This window comes from Phacochoerus africanus, chromosome 6, assembly GCF_016906955.1.
Source record: "Phacochoerus africanus isolate WHEZ1 chromosome 6, ROS_Pafr_v1, whole genome shotgun sequence".
NCBI classification, from domain to species: Eukaryota; Metazoa; Chordata; class Mammalia; order Artiodactyla; family Suidae; genus Phacochoerus; species Phacochoerus africanus.
This window is the reverse complement of record NC_062549.1, coordinates 25,709,380-25,737,360: the sequence shown is the minus strand read 5'-3', so window position 1 is coordinate 25,737,360 and position 27,981 is coordinate 25,709,380. Positions and strand designations below refer to the sequence as shown.

Below are 27,981 nucleotides of genomic sequence, written 5' to 3'. Positions count from 1 at the left end.
CATTACCTTCTGGGAAAAATTATATTTTATATCTTCTAAAATGGAATAGCTAGTACAACTGATAGTACAATTATTGTGGGGAGTAGTTTTATTTGTTTTGTATATTCGAATTGTCATTTTATTTTTATGTTGTTGGTGGATGGGAATATGGTTAGTGAGGAGGAGTAGGCTAGTCGTATGTAAAAGTAGAGATTTAGTAATGCTGTTATTGCTATGAGTGTTGGTATAATAATGCTTTCATTTTTTGTTATTTCTTGGATAATTATTCATTTTGGTATAAATCCTGATAGCGGGGGCCTACGTATTCACACTACCGGTAAGTCTATACCTACACGACAATACATAATGACCCACCAAGTACATGCATATCATATAGTAAACCCAAGCCCATGACCACTTATTGGAGCTTGAGTGGTTCACTACCGTAGTGAATAAAAGCACTCACTTCACACATAGTGGCATCTTGTAAGCACTTACATTAGCTAAACACAGTTCAAAATATATACCTGTAAGTTACCATCTACAGGATCAGCATTAATTTGTTCTAAATTCATTACCTTAAGAAGAATTCCAATAAATCTACAATGTTACAGCTTTTCTCATGAGAAAGCTGTATCTTTTTAGAGTGTAAAGAAATTACGGTATCTCTTTAGATTGTTTCGTGTACATATTCATCATCATCATCATCATCATCAAAATGTAATTTCCAATGCATATTGTTGAATTTTCCAAGTGGTACCTGAACAATGAGGTTGTGATCCACTCCAATGGCCATTTAATTGGCAAGTCCTTGATGACTGGCCCAAAAGGGTACGCTTTCCTGTGCAGGAATAGTGAACAGTGGACCCAAAGGTATACTTCTCACCAGACAGGACTGCATTAGGAGGAACGCCAGGGTGTCCACAGTCAATCACTACAATACATAATTATTGAATATAAAATTTTTTTATATCTCCTATCGAACAACCTGCACCAACATTTTATGAAATAAATCAGAAGCAAATTACCTGGTCTAATACAAATAACCTCCAGAAATCGAACATTTATGTGAAAGCTGGCTTTTAAAACAATGAAGTACAAGTTCAAGTTGTAGGAGTTATTCTGTTAGTCTTCTCAGTCTGAGCATGAGTTTGACAGGAACATTTTAAGTAAACTTAAATGATTGAGTCAGTTTAAGGTTGCATGTGTGGGGGTGGTGATTAATTTGCATATATACATGGCTTTGAAGTATATGTGTCTGGACAAGGATGTGCAAGTTAGGGAGAAGGGTCATGTGGATTGGCTAATTAAGGACATAGGATGTCATATAGAATTCAAAATGAGCCCATACAGAAATTAAAAGGGAAAACGTTAAGGGTAAGGGAAACGGAAGAATGAAGATGGATCTGTAACACACAATCTAGATTACATATAATGTAGTCTAGAATAATTCCACTCCAGGACATTAATGAATACACTATACTGTATAAAGAGAATACTTAGTGGATTATCAACCAAAACACAGATAAGCAGAGCAGAATCTGATGTTAATACACTGAGAATTCTCTTTATAAGCTATTAGTAGCTTGGTAGGATGCTGTGTGACCACTTTTAGCTTTAACTTGGAAAAATATCCTGCACAAAATGACTCCAAATTCCCAACTAGCACAGAAGGCGTCATAAATAAAGCCCCTGAGTACTAATTTACACTACCAAGAAGTGACACAGGAAATAAAAATGGGTAAAATATATAAGAGAGTTAAGAAAATCATGTTTCCACAAAAGATTTTTAACTTTAATATTGTAGTCTCACAAAGCTAAGTGAATGAATTACTTAAGCCTTTACACTATATAAAGTTTTGTTTTTATTAGAACATGAGTGAGTACAGGAATGATGTCACAAATTTGTCACAAAAACTTACCCCATGAATATAAAGTACCTCAAAATAAAACATCATTATAAAATAATTTTATAACTTAGGAATTTACTATAACCAAAAAATTACTTGCACAATGATTTCTCAATACACTACTCCTTCAATCTATAAAATTCTTTTCTTTCCTATCATGTCCAAGATTCATCAACTCTGAGATGTGACTATATTTGAGACCTATCAGCTGATTGAATTCCTAGAATTCAAGTTTATTTTTCCATGTCTTCACATAATCTTGATTTATTTCTATTAATTATTTTCTCACTACACATGTTAATTATATGCATATTCACTATAATTTATTTTATTTATATTCTATAACTCTAACAACATATTACAAAATACATTCAAATGCTGACTGATTTGAAAGATGATCTGTATTAATACTACATTCATATACGCATGTATCTGTATGTAATAAATATTTAAAGTCAATGTTTTTAAGTAAAGCTTTGTCTAAATTATCGAGTATTTTGAAGCTCTAGTGATTGTTTATATAAGACCAATTTTGCTTCAGATGAAATGTGTAATATTATTATAAAAGAAAATAAAAATATAGTTGCCTCTCATGGAACACCTTAGAGTATGACATATATCTGCTTTTAATAGCCTATCTGCTCCCTGAAGATTCAAAATAAATGGATGATAGAGAAATATTAATCACGTTAATGTTAATAAAAATGGCACTTGGGCATTGAGTTGGCAGAGTATAGGGAAGTACAGTTTCAAAACAAATAATACAATCAATATACTTCCTTCTAGGTATCTCATAAAGACAATAAACATCCATGTTGCTGCCAAGGCATTTTCTTAAGGAAGAGTACACATTATCTACTTACTGATACATTCTGGTAAAGGTTTGTCCCATTGTCCATTTGGTTGACATATCAAAACTGAAGATCCAAATAAGAAATATCCAGGATTGCAGTCATAGAACACCACAGTGCCATAGGTAAAGTTCCCATGTTCTATTTTACTTTCTCTTTTGGAATTAGCTGGAATTCCAGGATCAGAACAGTTGACCACTAAACAAAAGACAAATATTTAATATAGATTTCCACCAGAAATTTAATCAAACAAATCAAAGATTCAAGGAATAAAATCAACATATGAACTATGGGTATAATGGACTGAAATTTCTAAGGGTGAAAATATTAGAAAAAGGAAAACTTTTTTGAAAAATTGTTTCAAACAAACTACAGCAACTCCATAAATATTATGCAGAGTACAGATTTATAAAAAATGATGCCTTTTAAGTTAAACCATTTAAAATGCAGGAAATGATAATTTGATTTTATTTTACCAGACAATATGAAATATACCTCTTTGCAAATGGAAAAAATACAAAACAATTCTCATCTGTGTCTATAAAGAAAACAATAAATAAACCCTCAATACAGGTATCATGATAATTTGGGTCTCAAATATTGCTTATTCAAAAATATGAAAAAAATAAATCGAAAAGACAGGTTCCAATAGTTATGAAACAAACTGCAAGTAAAAACGATCTCTATGACTTTACATGCAGCCAAAAATAGGCAGAAGATAACTCAATTAAGTAGCTGAAATCGTTTGCCAGTTTTAACTTTAAAAAATGTTAAAAATTAAGAAATCTTTAATTAGCTGAAAATTTTGTACTGTTCTGCCCAAGCTGTTTCAAAAGTTATCATCTGTGTTTACACAGACACATTATTACCATACTCTAAGCTGGAATAGAGTTAGATTTTACCTTTGCACACTGGTGGAGGATGGCTCCACTGTCTGTTGGCCTGACACTGTGCCTTTGTTGGCCCTTGCATGAGATACCCAGTGTTGCAAGAGAATGTTACCACATCATTGAAGTTGAATCCATTTCCACTTGTCCTTCCATAAATTGGACTTCCAGGATGACCACAGCTCACAGCTAATAACAATGGAGCAGAAAGGGGGAGAGCAAAGAACAAAATATTTGGTTATCAATAATCCCATGAAAATCATACTTAATCATTTCAAACAACATGGAAAGAAAGCCACTTTTATATGAAAATAAAGTAATTTTATTAATGTAAAGGAACAATTCAGAATGTCAAAATGGTCTATATAGTGAAATACTATATTAGTAAATAGATTATTATTTATAATTGTGATAATTTTATGCAAGTAGTGCATGGAAGTTTGTCTCCTCATAGCTTTTTTTTTCTTTTTTTTTTCTTTTTTTTTCTTTTTTTTTTTATTTTCCCACTGTACAGCAAGGGGGTCAGGTTATCCTTACATGTATACATTACAATTACATTTTTCCCCCAGCCTTTGTTCTGTTGCAACATGAGTATCTAGACAAAGTTCTCAATGCTATTCAGCAGGATCTCCTTGTCAATCTATTCTAAGTTGTGTCTGATAGGCCCAAGCTCCCGATCCCTCCCACTCCCTCCCCCTCCCATCAGGCAGACACAAGTCTCTTTTCCAAGTCCATGATTTTCTTTTCTAAGGAGATGTTCATTTGTGCTGGATATTAGATTCCAGTTATAAGTGATATCATATGGTATTTGTCTTTGTCTTTCTGGCTCATTTCACTCAGTATGAGATTCTCTGGCTCCATAGCTTTTTTGTTTCTTTAGAGCAGCATCGGCCTGCACCACAGTCACACCAACAAGGGATCCAAGCCACATCAGCAACCTACACCATAGCTTGTACCAGTGCCAGATCCTTAACCCAACCGAGGGAGTCCAAGGATGGATCCTTAACTCATTGAACAAGGCCAAGGATCAAACCCACATCCTCATGGATACTAGTCAGGTTTTAACCCACAGAGCCACAATGGGAACTCCTCCATGGTAGCTTTTCACTTTTTCTATTTCTGTTTAGGGAAGAATACTAAAGTTCAAAGACATCTGGGAAAGACTGAAATTCATGTCACTAGTTTAACAAGCAAAAATAATGAAACTGAACCAAATTTCCTTTTCTAGGAGTTGTGGTTGTGGTGCAGTGGAAATAAATCCAACTAGTATCCATGATGATACAGGTTTGATCCCTGGCCTTGCTCAGTGGATCAGAGACCTGGTGTTGCTGTGAGCTATGATAGAGTTTGATAGTTGTAGCTCTGATTCCACCCCCTAGCCTGGAAACATCCATATGCCACGGGTGCAGCCCTAAAAAGCAAAAATAAATAAATAAATGAATAAATAAAAATTAAAAAAATCATTTACACTGCACCTTTAAAAAAATTGAAAATAAATGAAGGCATTTTTTGTATATTATTTTGAAATAATTTTATTTAATTTTATACAGTCATTTTAATAATAATGAATAAGCAAAAGTGGGAAGAATAATTTAATGACTACATGATGTGAACAATAAAAATAATGCCTGATGCTATGTTAGAATTCTCCTTAATATTTTGAGATATCAAAATTAATATTCTCTAAACCAATCAACCATATTGGTGTATATTCTTCACTATTGATATTGGACAATTTTGCAGTTTTGTTTGGAAATAATGATATTGACTGGATGAATTATTAAAAACCTTTTATTTATTAATTTTTATTTCTTCAGTCCCTGTGCTATACAGTAGAAAAAAATAATAATGAATTTAAATCCTTTTAATGTTATAATTCTTGTCTAGATTTTAGGTAGTGCTGGCTTTTACCAAACACTGTATTTCTGTGAATTGTTTTATTGCATTATTTCACTTTATTAATCACAGCAATTCCAGTAATACTGTTTTTTAATTGGGCACAGTGAAAGACCAGAGCCACTTTTAGTGCTTTCTATATGACCCAAGAGCAATTAATTTTCAGTTGTATTGTTAATGTCAAACTACTCATTTGGAAATGTAACGGCATGTTATTCTTGTTTAAAATTATCAATAAAGGAACTAGTTTTACCCCACTGGCCAATTTCCATTTATATTCTCAATTATTCAGCAAGAAAAATAGTGGTATTAGTTGGCTGTGCTTTTATATAAATGAAAGGCAAAAAAAAAAAAAAAAAAACCTAGGGCAACCCAAGCATGATATTACTGTCTTTAACTCATCAGTTGAGGTGTGTGAGTGTGTATGTGTGTGTGTGTGTGTGTGTGTGTGTCTGTGTGTGCACATGCACACACATATGCACAAGTACCTTATGAAAGTAGTTTGTTAACTATATATTCTATTATCCTAATACATCTCAATACACTAATGTATCTTCCATTAAACTAGAACTCCAATAAATTTCTGTCGATTGGATAAGAATTTAACGATGGTGGAATTTATAAATACTGATGTAACTATCCACAAATTAAGTATTTCCTGTGAATCTTTAGTAAATGCCTCAGACATTATTTCTCTGAAGGCTCCCAAATCTCTACAGCCTCATTTGATTCTGTAATGTTACAATTACAACATATTTACAGTGTTTATTCTCATTTCCTAACACAGATTTTAACATAATTAGGGATTATGTCAGTTATTGGTAATGGAATTTATTAGGAAAAAACTAATAAATATATGGATAATTTACTTCCCAGTCCAAAATAGGATTGTGATGTGAAATACTGTGTACTTCTGGGGATTTAGTGGAGTAAGAAAAAGTACTATAGTTATTCAATTACATTCTTATTTTATAGTATAACTGTTACAATAAATGCATAATGAGAAAATTCATACTGTATACATAATAAGAGATCATTAACTACTACTATGGTAGTTCCCATCATGGCTCAGAGGAAACAAATCTGACTAGCATCCATGAGGATTCAGGTTCGATCCCTGGCCTTGCTCAGTGGGTTAAGGATCTGATGTTGCCATGAGCTTTGGGGTAGGTCACAGATACAGATCAGATCCCACATTGCTATGGCTGTGGTGTAGGCCGGCAGCTGCAGCTCTGATTCAATCCAAAAGCCTGGGAAGCTCCATGTGCCATGGGTGTAGCCCTACAATAAAATTAAAAAAACAAAACAAAACACTGATATGCACAGAAGGTATATTTAAAGAATGATAATAAAAACATTATTTTAAAATTTATTTTATCCTTCATATGTGAATTCATATTTAAATTAACTTAAAAGATCAGATGGATATTTATTGAACTAGTGATATCCTTTATTAAAACAATTCCAAAATTCTTCCAAATTCAAAAAGTATGACACACATTCTATTATTTTCCCTCACTTTCATGGTGGATGTTTTTATATGTTGCTGAACACATTCATATTAAAGGATAGTGTGTAGCTGTAAGAAAATGCATTTTGGGAACTTAGTTCTTAAATACATACATACACACAGACATACATATGTATAAGCCTGTTTATATAGTCATTTATCTTATCTAATAAATACTACTTGTAACTGCATGAGAACTTCACAGAGGTCTCTAAGTATTTCTGTCATGCTTACTTACGCACACAGGATGGAAGTTGACCAGACCAGTTGTGATCCTGTTGACATATTCTCACTGAAGAACCAATCAGTCGAAAACCAGGATTACATTGGTAAACAACAGTGTCTCTGTATCCATAATTTTCTCCAATGACTTGACCATTAACAATAAGCTCTGGAACTCCACAGTGACCCGCTGAAATGGGTCAACAAGTAATATTTTTAATATTATGATCTAAGATTTATGTGTATATTTATATACATATATAACATTTACTAATCTTTAAATGTTTACTTAGAAGTATGCCACAAATAATGCAAACATAATTGTATAACACAAACATAACTATAAGATACTTAGAAAAATGCCAAATATTTGGGGATTAAAAGAACACACTTTAGTAAAACTCGGGCCTAGGAGAAATTAGAAAAAATTTCACTCTTTATAAAAATGAAAATGTAGCATATCAAAATTTTAGGAATACATACAAAGTAGTGCTCAGGGAGTTCCCGTCATGGCGCAGTGGTTAACGAATCTGACTAGGGATCATGAGGTTGCGGGTTCGGTCCCTGCCCTTGCTCAGTGGGTTAATGATCCGGCGTTGCCATGAGCTGTGGTGTAGGTTGCAGACACGGCTCGGATCCCGCGTTGCTGTGGCTCTGGCGTAGGCCGGTGGCTACAGCTCCGATTCAACCCCTAGCCTGGGAACCTCCATATGCCGCGGGAGCGGCCCAAGAAACAGCAACAACAACAACAACAAAAAAGACAAAAGACAAAAAAAAACCAAAAACAAAACAAAGTAGTGCTCAGTGAATTTACAGTGTTAAATTATTTTATTAGAAAATAAGAAAGATATAGAATTACAAAATTCCACTTATGAATAAGAAAAAAGAACAAAATAAAAAAGAGACAAAAAGCCAAAACAAGTAGATAGAAGAATATATTAAAGGCATTTATAGAAATCAAGGAAATAGAAAATAGAAAAACAATAGAGGCATTACATAAGCTAAAAATTATTTCTTTAAAAATAGAGATGGTTCAAATGAATAATATCAGAAATGAAAGAGGAATAATTACAATTGATAACAGAAATACACAGACTTATGAGAGACTATAAGGAGCAATTATACACCAACAAACTGGACAATCTAGAAGAAATGTATAAATCTCTAGAAATTTACAATATTTCAAGACTGAATCTTGAAGAATTAGAAAATCTGAATAGAATTAATCACTAGTACACAGATTGAAATACTAATCAAAAATCTCTGAACAAACAAAAGTCCAAGACCAGATGGTTTTACCAGTGAATTCTACCAAACATTCAAAGAAAGTTTAATAATTTCTTAAACTCTTCCAAAAAATTAAAGGATAGGGAAAGCTTCTAAAATTACTTTAGGAGACCAGTATTACCCTGATACAAAAATAAGGACACCACAGAATACGAAAACTAAAGGCCAATATCCCTGATGAATATAGATGAAAACCTTAGCAAAAAAATATTGGCAAACTAAATTCAACAATATATTAAAAGGATCATATGGTATGATCAAGTGAGATTTATTCTGGGGATATAAGAAAAAAAAACTATGATACACCACATTAAAATAAAATAAAATAATTAAAATATATAAATAAAAAATAAAATAAACAAGGTAAAATAATAAAATAAAAGATAAAACCATATGATCATCTCTATAAGTGCAGAAAAAAAAATGCCAATGTTCAACATACCTTTGTGTTAAAAACTCTCAATAAAGTGGATATAGATGAAGTATCTTAGCATAACAAAGGCCATATATGACAAAACCTATAACCAATATCATTTCAAACAGTGAAAAGCTAAAAGCTTTTCCTCTAAGATTAGGTACAAGTCAAGGTCACTCATTCTCCCCATTGTATTCAACATAGTATTGGAAATCCTAGCCACAGCAATCAAACACAGAAAAGAAATAAAATGCATCCAAATTGGAAGAGATGTAAAACTGAAACTATTTGCAGATATATACAGAAAATTCTAAAGATGATACTGAGAAACTATTAGAATAGATGAATTCAGTGCAGTAGTAGTATACAAAACTAATATACAGAAATTCACTACATTTTTATATATCATAATAAAAAATCAGAAAGATAAATTAAGAAAATAATCCATTTACAATTGCATCAAAAAATATCCAAGAATATATCTAACCAAGGAGGTGAAAGACTTGTACTTGGGAAAAAAACTATCAGACCTTGATGAAAGAAATTAAAGATGACACAAACACATGGAAAGATATCCCATGCTCATGGGTTAATGAACTAATATTGTTAAAATGACCATACTCCCCAAGGAAACATACAGATTCAGTGCAATCCTTATCAAAATACCCATAACACTTTTCACATAATTAAAGCAAATAACTCTAAAGTTTGAATGAAAATCCAAATAGCCAAAACAATCTTGAGAAAGAACAAATCTAGAGGTATCATACTCCATTATTTCAAACTACACAACAAAGCTATAGTAATCAAAACAGTATGGTGCTGGCACAAAAACAAATATATAGTCACTGGAACAGAATAGAGAATCCAGAAATAAAACTCACACTTATATGGTCAATTAATCTATGATGAAGAAAGCCAAAATATAAAATGAGGAAAAAGTCTCTTCAATAAATGGTGTTGAAGGAGTTCCCATTGTGGCTCAGTGATAACAAACCCAACTAGTATCCATGAGGATGCAGGTTAGATCCCTGGCCTTGCTCAGTGGGTTAAGGATTCAGTGTTGCCATGAGCTGTGCTGTAGATCACAGATGTGGCTCAGATACCGTGTGGCTGTGGCTGTGATTTAGGTTGGCAGCTGTAGCTCTGATTCAACCCTTAGCCTGGGAACTTCCATATGCTGCATGTGTGGCTCCAAAAAAAATCAAAAATAAATAAAATAAATGGTGTTGAAAAATTGGACCACTACAGGCAAAATAATGAAATTGGGTAACTTTATTACCCTATGTATAAAAATAAACTCCAAATGGATTAAAAATATAAGATCTGAAACCATAAACTTCTGGAAGAAAACATGCAGCATGCTGTTTGACATCATTCTTAATAATTATTTTTTAGCTCTGTCTCCTTGACAGGACAACCAAAGCAAAAATAAACAAATGGGACTACATCATACTAAAAAGCTTTTGCATAGTGAAAGAAACTATCAACAAAATAAGAAGGCAATCTACTACATCAGAGAAAATATTTGAAAAGCATTTAACTGATAAAGAGTGAATATCTAAAACATTATTAAAAACCCACAGAAACAAACAATCCAATTAATAAATGGGCAGAGGATCTAAACAGACATTTTTCCAAAGAAGACATACAAATTGCCAACAGGCACATGAAAAGATGCTTACTAGCACTAATCATCAGGGAAATTCAAATCAAAACCACAAAGTGCCTTACACTTGACAGAGTGTATATTATCAGAAAGACAAAAAGAAATAACAAGTGTTGTTGAGAAGGTAGAGAAAAGGAAATCCCATGCACCTTTGGTGAGAATGTAAACTGGTCCAGCCACTATGAAAACAGTATTGAGTTTTCTTAAAAAATTAAAAATAGAGCTACTGTATGAACCAGCAAATCCACTAATGGGAATCTATCCACAAGGAGAAAATAAACACTAATTCAAAAAAAATGTGCACCTTTATGTTCACTACAGCAAAATTTACAGTAGCCAAGATATGAAAACAAGTGTCCATCAACTGATACTCATCAATAAAAATATATGATACACACGCACACACACACACACACCATGGTATACTATTCAGTCATAAAAAGAATGAAAAGGTGAAATGGGTGAAGGGAATTAAGTTCAAACTTCTACTAATAAAACAAATAAGTCATGGGTATAGAATGTACAGCATGGAGAATATAGTCAATATTACTGTATTAACTTTTTAAGATGATTGATGATAACTAGACTTATTGTGGTAACCATTTTGCTATGCATGCAAATGTTGAATCACTTTGTTGTATACTTGAAGCTTAATAAAACATCATATATCAGATACACCTCAATTTTTTTTTAGGGCTCCACCCGTGGCATATGAAAGTTCATAGGCTAGGAAACTGTTCCTCCATAGCCACAGCAACACTAGATCTTTTAACCCACTGCATTGGGCCAGAGATTGAACCTGTGCTTCAATAGTGACCCAAGGGGCTAACGTAGAATTCTTACCCACTGTGCCACAATAGGAGCTCCTACACCTCAATTTAAAAAACAAAAGAAGATATGCTAGACTAAGCCAGGAGAAATACATTATTGGAACAGAGACGGGATAATCAAAGGGTTGAAGCTTTAAAAAAAAAAAAAAAGAGTGTTAGACTCCTAGCTAATCCTAACGCCACCCACCCACACACACACACACACAAAAGGAGAACAAAATTACCAATAATAGGAATGAATGAAGTGATTTCACTACAGAAATTAAACCATTATTCTATACTGATGCATTTAACAATTCAGAATAAAAGGACACATTTTTGAAAATGTTGTTGCCCCAAACTAACACAAGATACAATAGAAAATATGAATAGTCCTTTTTCTATAAAGCATTTGAATTCTTAAACCACATCCTTTCCCTAAAAAATCCATTAGGCTCATATTTTTCAACTGGTAAATTCAAACAAATATTTAAGGAAAAAAAATGAGCAAACAAATAATCAACACCAATCTTACAAAAACTCTTTTAGAAAACAGAAAAAAAGAATCACATCCTAACTTGTTTGATGAGGTAATCATAACCCCAATATTAAACCTTGAAATACACAAGAAAACAATTGTGCTTTATGAACATAGACGTAGGATTCTTTTCAAAAAATTAGAAAATCTATATAGTTACATATATAATACATCATGATTATTTGGGTTTTTTCAAGAAAAAAATAAGTTGGTTTAAGATTAAAAATTGACCACTATCATCTGCCATATTTATAGAATAAAAGAGAAAAACATATATAGCATCTATTTCAATAGATGTAGAAAAAGTATTTGGAAAAATTCAGTGCCCAATAATGATAAAAATTAACAATGATTAGGAATATAAGGAAACTTTCTCTAAAAAAAGTCATATTATATTCGCTGATAAAATATTGCATTCTTTCCTCCTGATATAGGAAATAACACAAGGATGACCACTATCATCAATTCTATTTAACATTTTTGGTGAGCCTTATGCAGTTCAATATAATGATACAGAGGAAGAAGAAAAAAGTGGGAAATGAAAAAAGTAAAACTATTCTAGGCTCATGTAACATATATATATAGAAAATTCTATTTTAAGAAAATCCTAAAATTGAACTTTTGAAGTTGTAGCATACTAGATATTTTGAATAACTCTATTTTTTATACTACCAGCAAACAATTGGAAATGTAATTAAAATGAACATTTTAAATTATAATGGTGTAAATGAACTAGAAATTCTATGGAATAAATTTAGCAATAGATATATATGATTTCTATGTAAACATTTCTTTATAACTTTTTTTTTGTCTTTTTCTCTTTACAGGTCTGCACCCACAGCATATGGAGATTCCTAGGCTAGGGGTCTAATCAGAGCTACAGCTGCCGGCCTACGCCACAGCCAAAGCAATGCTGGATCCAAGCTGCATCTGCGACCTACACCACAGCTCACAGCAACACTGGATCCTTAACCCACTAAGCGAGGCCAGGGATTGAACCCACAACCTCATGGTTCCTAGTAGGATTCATTTCCACTGCTCCACGACAGGAACTCCTTAAATATTACTCTTAGCCAAAAATAAAAGAAGATCTTAATAAATGAATAAATATACAAACTTTACTGTGTTTAGGAACTGGAGGACTTATTATTAGATGCCAATTCTTCCCAATGATCTATAGATTGACTGCAATCTTGATCATAATCCTACCAAGCATTTTAAAAATAAAAATAAGTTAATTATAAAACATACATGAAACTACAAAGAATGCCGAGTATCAAAGACATCCTAAAAAATAAGAAAAAATTTGGAAGATTTACATACAAAATCTTAAGACATTATAAAAACTACTCAACAAAAAAAATAAACAAACATAAAACCCCAATCTTACTTCCTGATACATACAACAAATTAAAAATAAATATAATAAGAGATATACAGTAAGGCCTGAAACTATAAACTTCTAGAAGAAAACATGAAAGAAAATCTTTGTGACTTATGGTTGGACCAAAGTTTTTAAACAAAAAGCAATAACCAAAAAGAAAAAAAAAAGAGACACATTTTACAAAAATGGAAAACTCCTCATTAGGACACCATAAAGAAATGAATAGGTAGCTCACAGGCTGAGAGAAAATATTAAAAGACAAGATATATAAAGAACTCCTATAACTCATAATAAAAGGCAATTTGATATACTTCAGCGTCTCACAAAGCAAAATGAATAAATGGTCAATAGGCTTAAGAAACTATAGGAAATTTAAAGTAGAAAAAAATTGTATTGGGGAAATAACAATTTAAAAAAAGAAACTATAGATATCAGTAGTTATTAATCTTGTAAGAATTAAATCTTGTAAGATACCTCTATGAGGAGTTCCCATCGTGGCTCAGTGGCTAACGAATCTGACTAGGAACCATGAGGTTGTGGGTTCAATCCCTGGCCTTGTTCAGTGGGGTTAAGGATCCAGTGTTGCCATGAGCTGTGGGTGGGTCGCAGATGAGACTTGGATCCCGAGTTGCTGTGGCTGTGGAGAAGGCCAGCAGCTACAGCTCCAATTAGATCCCTAGCCAGGGAACCTCCATATGCTGTGAGTGCAGCCCTAGAAGAGGCAAAAAGACAAAAAAAAAAAGATACCTCTATGAACCCAATGGAATGAATAAAATAAAAGACTGGCTACACTACATGCTGGATAAAAAGTTAGACAAGAGGAACCCTCCAGGAATTTTATTTCAGAGTATTGAAGAGAAATCACTTCACATGTCTATAGAAAGACTTTTACACAAATGTTCACAGCAGCTTAATTCATAATAGCCCCAAACCGAACAAGAGTCCATGTGTCCATCAACAGGGGAATGGTAGAAGTGTAATATATTCATACAATGGGATTTTACTCAGAGATTTAAAAAAATTGATATACATAACTTGGATGAAAGAATACTTACATAAAGAGTATATAATTTAAGACTCCATCTATATGAATTTCTAGAACAGTGGGAACTACAATACGGTGAAAATAATCAGAACAGTTAGCTTTGAGGTGCAGGGGGAAGGAGTGCTGCAGATTGACCTATAAAGGGTCACAAGGAAACTTTCTGAGGTAATGGTAGTATTCTATACCTATAGAGTGGTTTGAGTTGCACAAGTGAACACATTTGTTAAAACATATTCAACAGTATATTTATGATATGTACATTTCACTGTATGTATATTTGCCACAATAAAAAAAGAAACAAGAACCATGAGAAAATATTGCACTCTAGTTGATATGTATATTGAAATAGCAAGAAGTGTAGCAAATTCAGCAACTTCAAAATGCATCAAAAATACAATGAATTGGATTGACAGAGGCATGGAAGGATGAATAGAAATGTGGCAAGCAAATGTGACAAATTGCTAATATGCAATCTCGGTGAAATTTTTTTGCAATAACAATATATTTTTTTTAATTTACCATGGAGATCATGCATATATACTGCTAAATTTACTCAATAACAAATGCACTCTATTTAAAGAAACAACCATAAGTATATCCTAGCGGCCATTCTAAGCCAAAAGGATCGAAAGCTATGAGGGGGAGTTGTTTGCCATCATGAGAAGAATGACTGGACTACATGAATTCTTAAGGTCAAGTCAAGCATATGATTCTAGGATCTTGTTTTGCAATCATGCTTTCCTCCTATATACTTTTTAATTTATATTAGATGTCAACATTATATCCTATTTGGTGAATGTTGTTGTCTTCCTAGAATGAGAGGCAATGTTTTCTTATTAATATTCTCCTTATGCCCTATCTTTAGAAAAAAGAATCAGGATTCTAAATAGGTGAATAAATCCACTCTCTATGTACAATATTCAAGAAATAATATATACTATACAATAGTATTTCTTCAGGGCAAGAGTCATAAAATATAGTATTATAAATTTAGTTTGATATACATATTTTCAAATGAATAAGTTAACTTAGAAATCTTTAACTGAAGTCAGCATAACCAAAAACCAAGTTACAATCTAATAAGAATTATTTATTATTAATCCTATATTAATTCATAATGAATAATTTATTAACCATTTGTTTTTTATAAAATGATCTTAAAGCATATTCAAAGAAATGTGTACTCATATAAAGAAATCGTTGTTACTAGGTTTCCAAGTACACTTATTAACAAATATGTCTGAGAGGGTGAGTAAAAGGAATTTTAACCAAAATCTATAGCTATATGCCCTTCTAAGTTTCAAATAATGATTATGTTACCATAAATATTTTCAAGCTTATTATCAAAAGAGTATGTATTTAAATTGCTAAAACATACTCTTCTGCCATGAACATTTTAAATAGTAAAACTTTAGAGACAAAACATTTTATTACTACCTTGTTCATAATAATCAGCAGTTTTTAAATTAGTACACAAAAAAGATTATGCCTTGTTCCCAAAGACAAGTGAATAATTATTAGAACAATTTTCTTTCCTTTTCTTTTCTGTTTTTGCTTTTTAGGGCTGCATGTGTAGCAGGAGGAAGTTCCCCGGCTAGGGGTTGAAAGAGAGCTGCTGCTGGCTTATGACACAGCCACAGCAACACCAGTTCTGAGCTATGTCTGTGAACTACACCATAGCTCACACCAAACTATATACTTAACCCACTGAATGAGGCCAGGGATTGAACCTGCATCCTCATGGATATTACTTGGGCTCATGACTGCTGAGCCACAATGGGAACACCCTAGAACAATTTTCAATGCAATCCCTATAAAATTACCCATGACATTTTTCACAGAACTAGAAGAAACAATCCAAATATTTATGTGGAACAACAAAAGACACAGAATTGCCAAAGCGATTCTGAGGAGCAAAAACCAAGAAGGAGGCATAACTCTCCCAGACTTCAGGCAATATTACAAAGCCACAGTGATTAAGACAGTGCAGTACTGGTACCAAAACAGACATATAGACCAATGGAACAGAATAGAGAACCCAGAAATAAACCCAGACACCTATGGTCAATTAATCTTGGACAAAGGAGGCAAGAACATAATATGGGGAAAGGACAGTCTTTTCAGCAAGTATTGCTGGGAAACCTGGACAGCTGCATGTAAATCAATGAAACTAGAACACACCCTCACACCATGCACAGAAATAAACTTTAAATGGTTGAATGACTTAAATATAAGACAAGACACCATCAAACTCCTGGAAGAGAACATAGGCAAACATTCTATGACATTAAATTTATGAATATTTTCTCAGGTCAGTCTCCCAAAGTAACAGAAATAAGAGTAAATCCATGGGACCTAATCAAACTGACAAGCTTTTGCAGAGTAAATGAAACCAAAAAGACAACTTACAGAAGGGGAGAATATAGTTTCAAATGATGCAACTAACAAGGGCTTAATCTCTAGAATATACAAACAACTTCTACAACTCAACAGCAAAAAAGCCAACAACCCAATGGAAAAACGGGTAAAAGACCTAAATAGACATTTTTCCCAGGAAGATATACAGATGGCAAACAGGCACATGAAAAAATGCTCAACATCCTTGATTATTAGAGAAATGCAAATCAAAACTGCCATGAGATACCACCTCACACCAGTCAGAATGGCCATCATTAAGAAGTACACAAAGAACAAATGCTGGAGGGGATGTGGAGAAAAGGGAACCCTCCTGCACTGCTGGTGGGAATGTAAGCTGGTACAACCACTATGGAGAACAGTATGGAAGTACCTTAGAAATCTGTACATAGAACTACCATATAACCCAGCAATCCCACTCTTGGGTATATATCCAGACAAAACTTTCCTTGAAAAAGACATGTGTACCCACATGTTCATTGCATCACTATTCACAATAGCCAAGACATGGAAACAACCCAAATGTCCATTGACAGATGATTGGATTAGGAAGTTGTCATATATAGACACAATGCCATACTACTCAGCCATAAAAAGAACAAAATCATGCCATTTGCAGCAACATGGATGGAGCTAGAGACGCTCATCCTGAGTGAAGTAGGTCAGAAAGAGAAAGACAAATACCATATGATATCACTTATATCTGGAATCTAATATAAGGCACAAATGAACCTTTCCACAGAAAAGAAAATCATGGATTTGGAGAATAGACTTGTGGTTGCCAAGGGGGAAGGGGAGGGAGTGGGGTGGTTGGAGAGCTTCAGGTTAATAGATATAAATTATTGCCTTTGGAATGGATTAGCAATAAGATCCTGCTGTGTGGCACTTGGAACTATGTCTAGTCACTTATGATGGAGCATGATAATGTGTGAGAATAGAATGTGTACATGTATGTGTAACTGGGTCACCATGCTGTACAGTAGAAAAAAAATTGTATTGGGGAAATAACTATTAAAAAATAATTGTAACAAAAAAAATTTTCATTACTACTTAATTCAATATTTGCTGATGTATCTTGAAATAATTTTAGAAAAAAGCATAAATCATGTATTTCTCAATATTAATGAAATTATTGAATTATTTGAAAAAAGAATAAAGCATAAATTGTAAGATACTTTAATAATAAAAAAGGTGTTTCTTTTAATGAACAGTGTTATGTATATATACATAACATATATATAAAATGAATTTTAAAAACCCTAAGGTAAAAAAGTTGTATTTGGCTAAAATCAGGTATGAAAAATAGATCTGTAAAGTTTTAATAGAAAGTACTACTACATAGGTTGAAATCTTAGGAAGTTAAAAGGGGGAAAGATATCTAAGTGTGCAAATTATTTTTCTTCTTTATTCACTACCTTAAGCAAACAGGTGAAAGAAGAATTGACTATGGTTTAGAATGAATTAATTGCTACAGGGATTAATCCAGCTAAGTATGCAGACATATAATTTTCAGCAATTAGTTTTCACCTTTTGTTTACGCCATGCCTGCAAGAAAATGTATCTCTTCTTAATGACATTAGATTATCATCTCGGAATACTAGTTGACTAACTTTAAGAGTTATCTGTTTAACAGCTTTTCTACCATAAGATATTTTAAACTTACATATTATCTGGTTTTTAGCATCCTTACTGAGTGAATATAAGTTATCTCTTATTATAGAAAGAGTGCTACCTCCTTTCCAGAGGAAGGGGTTTGGGGTGTTTGGTTAAAATGCCATAAAAATCTTTACCTAGGCATCTGGTTTCAGATCCACTCCAAAGACCTGAAGAAAGGCATTCCCGAACAGCAGAACCCACAAGCATGAATCCAGAATCACAGGTAAAGATGGCTGTTGACCCGTATGAAGTTTGAGTTCCAATCTTATTTCCATTTGGAGGTGTAGGTAGTTCTCCACAGGATATAACTTGAAAACAATTCAAAAAAAAATGCTTGAAGACAATATGAACTTGTAACAAAATCATACTTTCAACATTTTGAATTTCTATGATTTGATGTATTTAAAATTGCGATTGATATCTATAAAACCTGTTTGAATGACTGTGAGAGTATAGGGAAAATAGATGACATAACTTGAAATGTATCTCTTTTGAGTTCCCATAAAACCTTGTAAGCGACAGTGACATGTGATGAAGCTATTTTGTTTGCATTTTTTGCTTAACCAACCTGGTCACTCAGCAGGTTGTAGTGAAAAAAATAAATCCACAAGATTAAAGGAAGGACAATTCACTAGTCTCAAGTCTTTCTCTGACTCAGCAAGTGACATTGGGCAATCTTTGATTTATCAAACCAAACTTTCCTCATTATCTAAGATCATAATTATACTTAATTTTTGTTGAGCTTTCTACGGTTTACAAAGCCCTTTACATGTGAAATACCATTTGTTTCTCACAAGAACCATTAGATATAATTATATTCATATTTTGTTTTTAGGTTTAAAAAAACCGAAAAATACAGATTCACTGACTTGCTAGGTCATTCGGAACCCAACGTTTTTATATTATTCCTTTTATATTTTTATATGACTCCTTTATATTTAAAGATCACCAAATGAAACTTCTTTCTAGAATAAAAACAATATTAGTGTTTTTTGACTGCATATATTATTCCAGACACTATTATCAATGCTTTAACTCACGTAATTCTCAAAACAACTCTATGAGGTAGATGCATTGAATTGTGAGCACCAAGATATGGGCATATAAAAGGTAAATAACTTTAATAAGATTCCACAGCTTATAAATAGCTAAATAAAAATTTAAACCTGGCTATCTCATTCTAGAATTGAATGCTTAACCACCAGAATTTATTCTGGCTTCAACCTTGGCTTCTAGCTCTAGGCTTTAGGGGGTTATTAGATTGACAAACAGAAAATTTGCAGACTTCTAAAAAGTTAATATACAATTTTAAATGTAATGATTGTTTTGAACTTATCCCTCAAATAATCTTTTGAGGTAGCTACAATATTTACTAATATTAATAATGGTGATATTTATATTATTTCAAAGATGAATAAATGGAGGCCCCCTAAAATACTATTTTTTCCATTTTTCTCACTGAATTGCAATTCGCACATTTTTGTCTTCCTCCACTCTAATTCTCACATGTGGGCAGGAACCTGATCTATATAACTTAAACTCTTCTAATACTAAAGTATTGAACACAAAGAAACCAGACAAATATTTGTTCAATCTCTGATTAAATTAATAAGTATGTTGTAGATAAATTTTTCCTAAATCCTTGAAATATCCCTAAACCATGTGCCTTTTAAAATAAATTACAATGGAAGAACAACAAAGCTCTAAGAAGAGAAAGGTTCTGGGTGAAAAACTGAAAGAATAAGACAAAAGTTTACAAATATGTATATCATATTTTAGAATATGTAATTTACTTATGTATTTTGAGATTTTAATTCATCAATATAAAAATGGAAACCTCAAAGTCCTCTGCTTACATAGAGATTAAGAAGATAAGTTGCAAAATAGAATATTTATATGTAAAGTATTACAGGTACTTGTGTATTTACTACATAGAGGGAGTTGTCTCTTACATTAAACATTTTTAGCCACCATAATCTTAGTTAGATATCATATTTTTATTAATTTATTTGTAAATTATGTATATATACAATAAGTGCCATAGAGTTGTATTGTACACATAATAAAAGGATGAATTTTCAGCCTAGCACATTTCCTGACATGAAGTAAACAGTCAATAAATGCAGTGAAGAAACACAAAGGAAGTTCAAGATATTTCATCTGATTATCCTATGTTCAGTTAGCCTATCTTCATTACTTCATTAGACAAAGGCCATTTGTATTATAAGAATGCATGAAAATAGAATGACTAAAATATTCAATTTTATTCAATAAATATTTATTGAGCTGCTGCTATGAATCGGATTCTAGCTGATTTTTTAACATGTCACATCATTAAATCTTCATAAAACTATGAGATAATAACTAATGACATAAGTATTATTATATTTTTTTTAGTTTAAGAAATAGAATAAACATGATATAATATCAAACAAGAGAAGTTATAATCAGACTCCTTGGGTTTGAAACCAAATTCCCCACCGTTTATAAGCTTTGTGACGTGTATAACATGATTAAATCTTGGGCTCAGATTCATTTTTTATAAAATAAATATAATATCAACTGATTTATAGGATGGGATCTAAGGAATAAATGAATTAATACATGTGAAGGGCTAAAAGCAATGCCTAGTTATTTTAGTCAATGATAGACCTAGAATCCAAGCACAGAAATTTTGAATCCAAAGCCCTTGGTTTCTTTTTTTATAACCATTTACAAATACCAAAAACAGTTACAAAATTTTAAGATGACTTGAGAATAAATGACCCTTTAAATAAAGTCTCCTTGTTATTGCCCTAAGGTGTGTGGAAAAAAAGAAGTGATAAAGCAATTCAATCACCAAGGACTACTTAGGAAGTAAGTTTAAGAGACTTTGAAAAACTTAGGGTTAGCAAAGGGGATAGGTGGGGGAGGGGGTGGGATGGACTGGGGGTTTGGGATTGGCACATGAACACTGAGGTATATGGAATAATTGGCCAACAGGGACCTGCTATATATCACAGAGAACTCTACACAACATTCTGTGATGATCTATATGGGAAAAGAATCAGAAAGAGAATGGGTATGTGTATATGCGTAGCTGAATCACTTTGATGTACAGCAGAAATTATCACAACATTGTAAGTCGACTATACAAATTTAAAAATGAAAAAAAGTTTATGAGAGTGTATGCTTACTTTGGCAATATGGTCTTTCATTTCTCCAACTCCAGGTACCATTAGGAAGACACTCAATTGAAGCAGGACCTAGTCCATGATAACCAGGGTCACAGCTGAAAACTACCTTGGTTTTGTATTCATAATGGGAGCCATTCACAATTCTCCACCTTCCATGTTCCAAAGTAAAGGAGTTGATGCTTGGACATGTAACGACTATACAAAAACCAAGAAGATAAATGCTAAGTCTGTCATGTCTGCTCTACGTCTTAACTATAACTCATGTCTATCCCATCCTTAGCTCACCACTTCCTTATTTTGTTCACTTTTGTGCCATAAAAAAAAAAACCTTTAGAATTTTTTTTCATGTTAATCTTTTCCATTCCCAATATGGTACTATTGGCAATTCCTTGAATATGTCATGTTATTTCACATATGAAAGTCTTTTTACATATTCTTCCATATACCTAGAATCCCTGTTACTGACTTAGCTCTACTCTCTTATTTCCATTCCTTCTTTTTTTTTGGGGGGGGGATTATCATATCCAAATTCACTCCTTATTATAGGAAGACATAAAGTATAATTTTAGTGATGAATCATTCCAATATTAGTTTGCTAATATTGTCTCATTTGCTTGAAGTTGATTTAAAAGTAGCCTTTTCTCTTTTTTCCTTGCTATATCATTATAATTGACAGGATATGGAAAAAGGGGAATCTTTGTGCAAGTTATAAATGTAAACTGATAGAGCCACTATGAAATTCATACTTATACTAGTGTGAAGGTTCCTCAAAAATTGAAACAAGCTATTACATGATCCAGCAATCACACTTTGGGATATATATCCAAAGGAAAGGAAATCAGGATCTCAAAGAGATATCTGCACTCCCATGTTCCCTACAGCATTAGTCACAATAAGCAATATTTGGAAACAATACACTCTCATTTCTTTAAGAGTTTTGGGAAGACTATATATATATAGGTACCTTTATAAAATTGGAACATTTCTAAATTCTGATATATATATTAGGATTGCATCTCCGGTCTATGGAAGTTCCCAAGCTAGGGGTCAAATCAGAGCTATAGCTGCTGGCCCATGCCACAGCCACAGCAACAGTATCCAAGCCACATCTGCAACCTGCACAGCTCAGGGCAGCGCTGCATCCTTAACCCACTGAGAGAGATCAGGGATCAAACCCGCAACCTGATGGTTACCAGTGGGATTTGTTTCCACCATGTCACAATGGTAACTCCTGGAAAGACTATATTCTGAGGAAATTTATTTTGTGATAATCATCTTTTATGTAAGACTTATGGTATAAATTTCAGCTAATTCAAAATTTGCTCAATGTAAGTAGATGCATTTTTAGACACAGGTTAAAATTGCAAATAATTTAACAATCCTATTTAAAATGAAATCACAGCTAAGATGAAATACTAAATGAAAATAAATTATTGACTTATGGAGAAAAATCAAAAACCATATTTAAACATACATTTTCTAATCCTTTTGCTACTAAATATTTTATCAGAATTGTTTTCTATAATTGTTATATAATATACATTTACTTGTCAAAGTAGTAATGACAGTAATGAGAAATAGTCTAAATGTAAGTAACCTGAATAATTCTGACAAAAGCTGAATATAATGGATCATCTCAGCTCATTGATTATTCTTATAAACATCAGAGCTGAATATATCAAAATGTAATTTTATTAATGCAAATATTAAATCTTTTTCAAAGGCCTGTGCATTGCAAACACATGTTGATTGATGGATGACTTTTTACCAAATAAATAAAACTTTGTTATGTAAAACACAATGCCACATTATTTTTTTTGACATAAATATTCTGGAATTTCTGAAAACAAAGAAAAAATCCTTATACTGTATTCCAGTTCCTCATAGTACAAGACAGCTTAATTTACTTTTATTTCCCTCCTAGATATTACACTTCATTTCAGGGTCTGGTTCTAAAATTTGAATAATACATACATTTCAAATCATATAAATGCCAGTAGAGACACAAGTGATTAAATTTGCTCAACATACATACCAACACAGCGAGGGGTTTTGTTATGATTGCTCCAAGTTCCATCTGATTGACATATGGCAGTGGTAAGCTCCTTAGATGACAATCTATATCCATCATTACAAAAATAGGTAACTCGGGTTCCTACCAAGTAGTCTGTTGTGAGTATTCCTCCATTTGTTGGAGCTTTAGGAATCCCACAGGAAATTGCTAAAATAAATACATATATACAAGACCAAAGAAACAGAAAAATAAGTCTCATAAACTGTAGAGCATGTGAAACTACTTGAAATTGTATTAATTCCTCTGAAACAATTTTAGAATTCCTCCCCAAAAAGTTTTTCTGAACTGTAACTTTTCAAATCATTTATTTCAAACTCTTATTGAGTGTGTTTTTAAATTAGTGAAACCAGGAGTTCCCTTCGTGGCTCAGTGGTTAACAAATCCAACTAGGAACCATGAGGTTGCGGATTCCATCCCTGGCCTTGCTCAGTGGATTAAGGATCCAGCATTGCTGTGAGCTGTGGTGTAGGTTGCAGACGCGGCTCGGATCCTGTGTTGCTGTGGCTCTGGCATAGGCTGGTGGCTACAGCTCTGATTAGACCCCTAGCCTGGGGACCTCCATATGCCACGGAAGCGGCCCTAGGAAAGGCAAAAAGACAAAAATAAATAAAGTAGTGAAACCATACATTATTAATACTTTATTTCTTGGTCTCTTACTTAGTTTCTTGTCAGGATGTGCATAGTTATCAGCACTATAACTTATAGATTATCTAAGAAGGCAAGTTAGGTAAATAGAATGTATTAGTGCTAACTCATATCTGAGCAACTACCAAGCAAGGTAGGTCAATTCAATTTGATAGATAGTTATTAAAGATTACAAAAGTGGTTAGCCAGTACTCATCAGGACTTTTGCCGGGAATAAAACAGATTTATTTTACATGGAAGGTGGATATTTCTTTGTCTTAGGTCCAGTCAAACTCTTATGTGGTCAGGCACCATCCATGGAATATTGTGTGTATAGATATGTTTAATAAATACAAGGTCTGGATTAATTTTCTTAAAACCGAGTTTGGATCTTCCTACATTTGACTGATATGTCTTAGAGATCTTGAATTTTTGTCTATAACAAATCTGATTTACATAAAAGTTAATTTTAACTTTTTTGTGTGATAATCAAAATAAAAATTTATATTTAAATAGTTTATTGTCTATACTTTCACATATAATAAACTGAAATGCATATGTAGAAGTCCCCTAAGATCAAATGTTTCCAATTTTTGCTCTACAAGTACACACTCTGCATCTCCAAAAAGAAAAAAAAAAAGGCCAAGCTTTCAAAGACTACATTTGATAGGAAAACTCTATTTAAATAAGATTATTTGTATTTTTTACTTGAGTCAGTGTATTCATACATCTCTCTGCAGTAAAGATTAATGTATTTGAACATAGGTTTAGCTCCAGAACCAACTGGAGTTATTAGGTAATAGCTGGTATATGTACTCTCTACATATGTACCTTTATAAAATCAGAATATTTCTAAATTCTGAAATATATAGTTTTATTGGTTTCATGTAAGAGATCCTGGACTTATAACTATATTTTTCTCATATCAAAAGACATAACAGAAGGATGTGAATTTAGTTTGAACATTTATAAAAGCTGTATTCTATTTACCTGTATCCCATTTCAACTTAAAATTGTTTCTACTTTTCTTATAAAATACCATTTAGCTATTTAATTTTAATTAATCCATGCAAATTGACTATAAAATGAAAAAACATGAGTGAAACCGGTGTGAAAATCTCAGGAATGGCAGACTCCCTACTGGTGAATAGTTTGATCTTTTGTAATTTGATAACCTGAAAATTATAAACAGAAAAGCAGTAATGTTGATTTAATAAATTATATAAGCAATCTCATATAATTATGTTATTATCCCTACTATCTAATTATAGACCTCTAAAATAGTGCTGCAAATCTAAATGGTTCCCTGATGTCTGTTAAAGCAATGTTTGTATTTCTACTTAGGACTTGTGGGAATTTCAATTTGTAATAAACCCACCAAAGATCATATATTTATTCATTTTTTAAAAATTAACTATACATTGTTGGGGTAATATAGGTTAAACTTAAGGCAAAGTAAAAGTGAAATTCAGTTTAAATAGTTTAGGTTCCATATTGTAGAACTGAAAAAAAAATAGCATTGAGAACTTTGTCTAGATACTCATGTTGCAACAGAAGAAAGGCTGGGGGAAAAATGTAATTGTAATGTATACATGTAAGGATAACCTGACCCCCTTGCTGTACAGTGGGAAAATAAAAAAAAAAAAGGACAAAACACTAAAATGATAGAACAATTGTACATATAGAAAACTTACAATTTAACTTCTTTAGATAAAAAAAAAAAAGACAAAACAGAATTCCAAAGAACCCTCTGCAGAGCTCTCAAACAAGTACAAATTAAAAGTGAGGCAGGGAATACAGAGTGGCTGTTTCTACATAACCCTATACAATTCACAGGTGTATAAAGGAATGATAATGGTTTAATTCCTGACAGGACAGGGGATCATTGAATGATTAGGTGATGTGTAAAGAAATTAAACACCACACCAAACCCATATAGAGATAACAGACTAAGTTTTCTATCTTTGTGTTCACATCGTGTAGCGATAGCTCAAGTATATGTCTATGAGGATGTATAAGGAGACTGAAGAGACAAGAAGAATAAAAATGACTGAAGAATACAAAACAAGTTAGGAACAAAACAAAAACTGCATTGGTGAATGGCTCTCCCCAGTGACACAACAATTTCATTTTAATTTTAGGTCCAAACAGAACCCTCTGCAGGATCACATACAACCAACACTGTTATAAAATAATTAACCTTTTAAAATTACTTCAAGGAAAATAAAGGATCAATTTTGGAAATGGCTTTTTAAATTATAAATCTTTTATCACTTTACTATGCCAAAAATATTTTCCAGCTGTATTTTGATTTACCTATTCTAATTATAGAAAAAATTCAAATCAAGAACAATAAAAAAGATTCTATATGTAAATGTCATATTCTATACCAAAATAAAAAAAATCAATGAAATTATAGTCCTTACTCTACAAAGCAATTTCAAAATTAAAGAAAGTTGGAATAATTTTTAAAATTTTAACTGAGTTAATTATTTTCACTAAAGGTTTCTTGAAGATCAGATATATATATAGATTATCCATACTTATGTAAAGTTTAATTATTCAAAGCTCAGAGCATTTCAATGTTTATTTAAAATAAATATGATTCAGAAGTCATTAGATATATTTTAAATTCTTGTGATTCTAAAATTATGAGATCATGGTAATTTCTCAAGCCAGTATTAGGAAATTATTTAATACTAAAAATTTGTAAATACTCCTGCTATGCATTGGTCAAAGGAAAAGAGACGTTTTGATAGTTTATTTAAATATATCTCTTCTACATGAACTCAGTACCCTCAAAGTTGGTAACCCCTAAGGTTATTATACTTCCCAGAACTAATAAGTAATTAATGTTTCTGCATCAACAAAGCAAGGAAACAGTTATTTCATTTCTCATTTATTTATATATACCTCTGAGAGGTATCTTTTCCTAAATTAGAAATCACAATTTAACAGATAAAATAAACTATTTTGGGTATCTGGAAATAACTATTCTCTGCTATTTTAACTTGCTATTAATTTTAAATTTTAATTGATATGTTTTGCATTTTATTAGTTGGATATAAATTGCCTCCAATAGGTAGATTATAGGTATCATGATTTATTAACTGAAAGTGTCCTGCATTTTTTAATATGAGGGTTCATAATTGTTATATATACTGCTACATGTTGGATAAAATAAATCTAATATAAATTTGAACTGTACCCTTGCTGTACAGTGGGAAAATAAAAAAAAATAAAAAAAATTAAAAAAAAAATAAATTTGAAGTTCATACTACAAAACAATGTGATATGTTAAATATTTAAAATTTATCAAAATCCATGACATTACATTTTCTTGTGTAATTGATGTTGAACCTATCTTTATGACTATAGCTAGCTAAGGGACTCAACTATTTTTAAACAGAAGACCAAATCCAAAGCTCTAAAATGTGCCATTTATTGATGTCATTCTTTTGCTGTAGCAGGATACAGTGTTCAGATAGTGCCTTGAGTTTTAACAAAATAAAATGAAAATGAAAGACATCTCTGTTGAGTTAACCAAACAGTGAAGAAAAAAATAATGTGGTAATTGGGTACATTTTCCTCTTTTAATTTGTTGCTATGGAAGCACATTTTTGCATACTTGGAG

At 32.2% G+C, this 27,981-nt stretch overlaps 1 protein-coding gene across 2 annotated transcripts in view; it reads right to left on the bottom strand.

Moving 5' to 3' along the window:
* The window catches only part of CSMD3 (CUB and Sushi multiple domains 3), a 1,203,192-nt gene that overhangs the window by 67,693 nt on the left and 1,107,518 nt on the right, over window positions 1-27,981 (bottom strand). Inside the window, exons 51-57 of one of the 2 annotated variants that reach the window (XM_047783389.1) lie at window positions 23,685-23,870; window positions 21,650-21,844; window positions 18,608-18,781; window positions 7,272-7,445; window positions 3,643-3,816; window positions 2,753-2,938; window positions 740-913 (exon numbers count right to left, since the gene is read on the bottom strand). In XM_047783389.1, the coding sequence (XP_047639345.1) occupies window positions 740-913; window positions 2,753-2,938; window positions 3,643-3,816; window positions 7,272-7,445; window positions 18,608-18,781; window positions 21,650-21,844; window positions 23,685-23,870 (1,263 nt within the window). The remainder of the gene's footprint in view (window positions 1-739; window positions 914-2,752; window positions 2,939-3,642; window positions 3,817-7,271; window positions 7,446-18,607; window positions 18,782-21,649; window positions 21,845-23,684; window positions 23,871-27,981) is intronic. The other variant, XM_047783390.1, reaches the window with a different exon arrangement.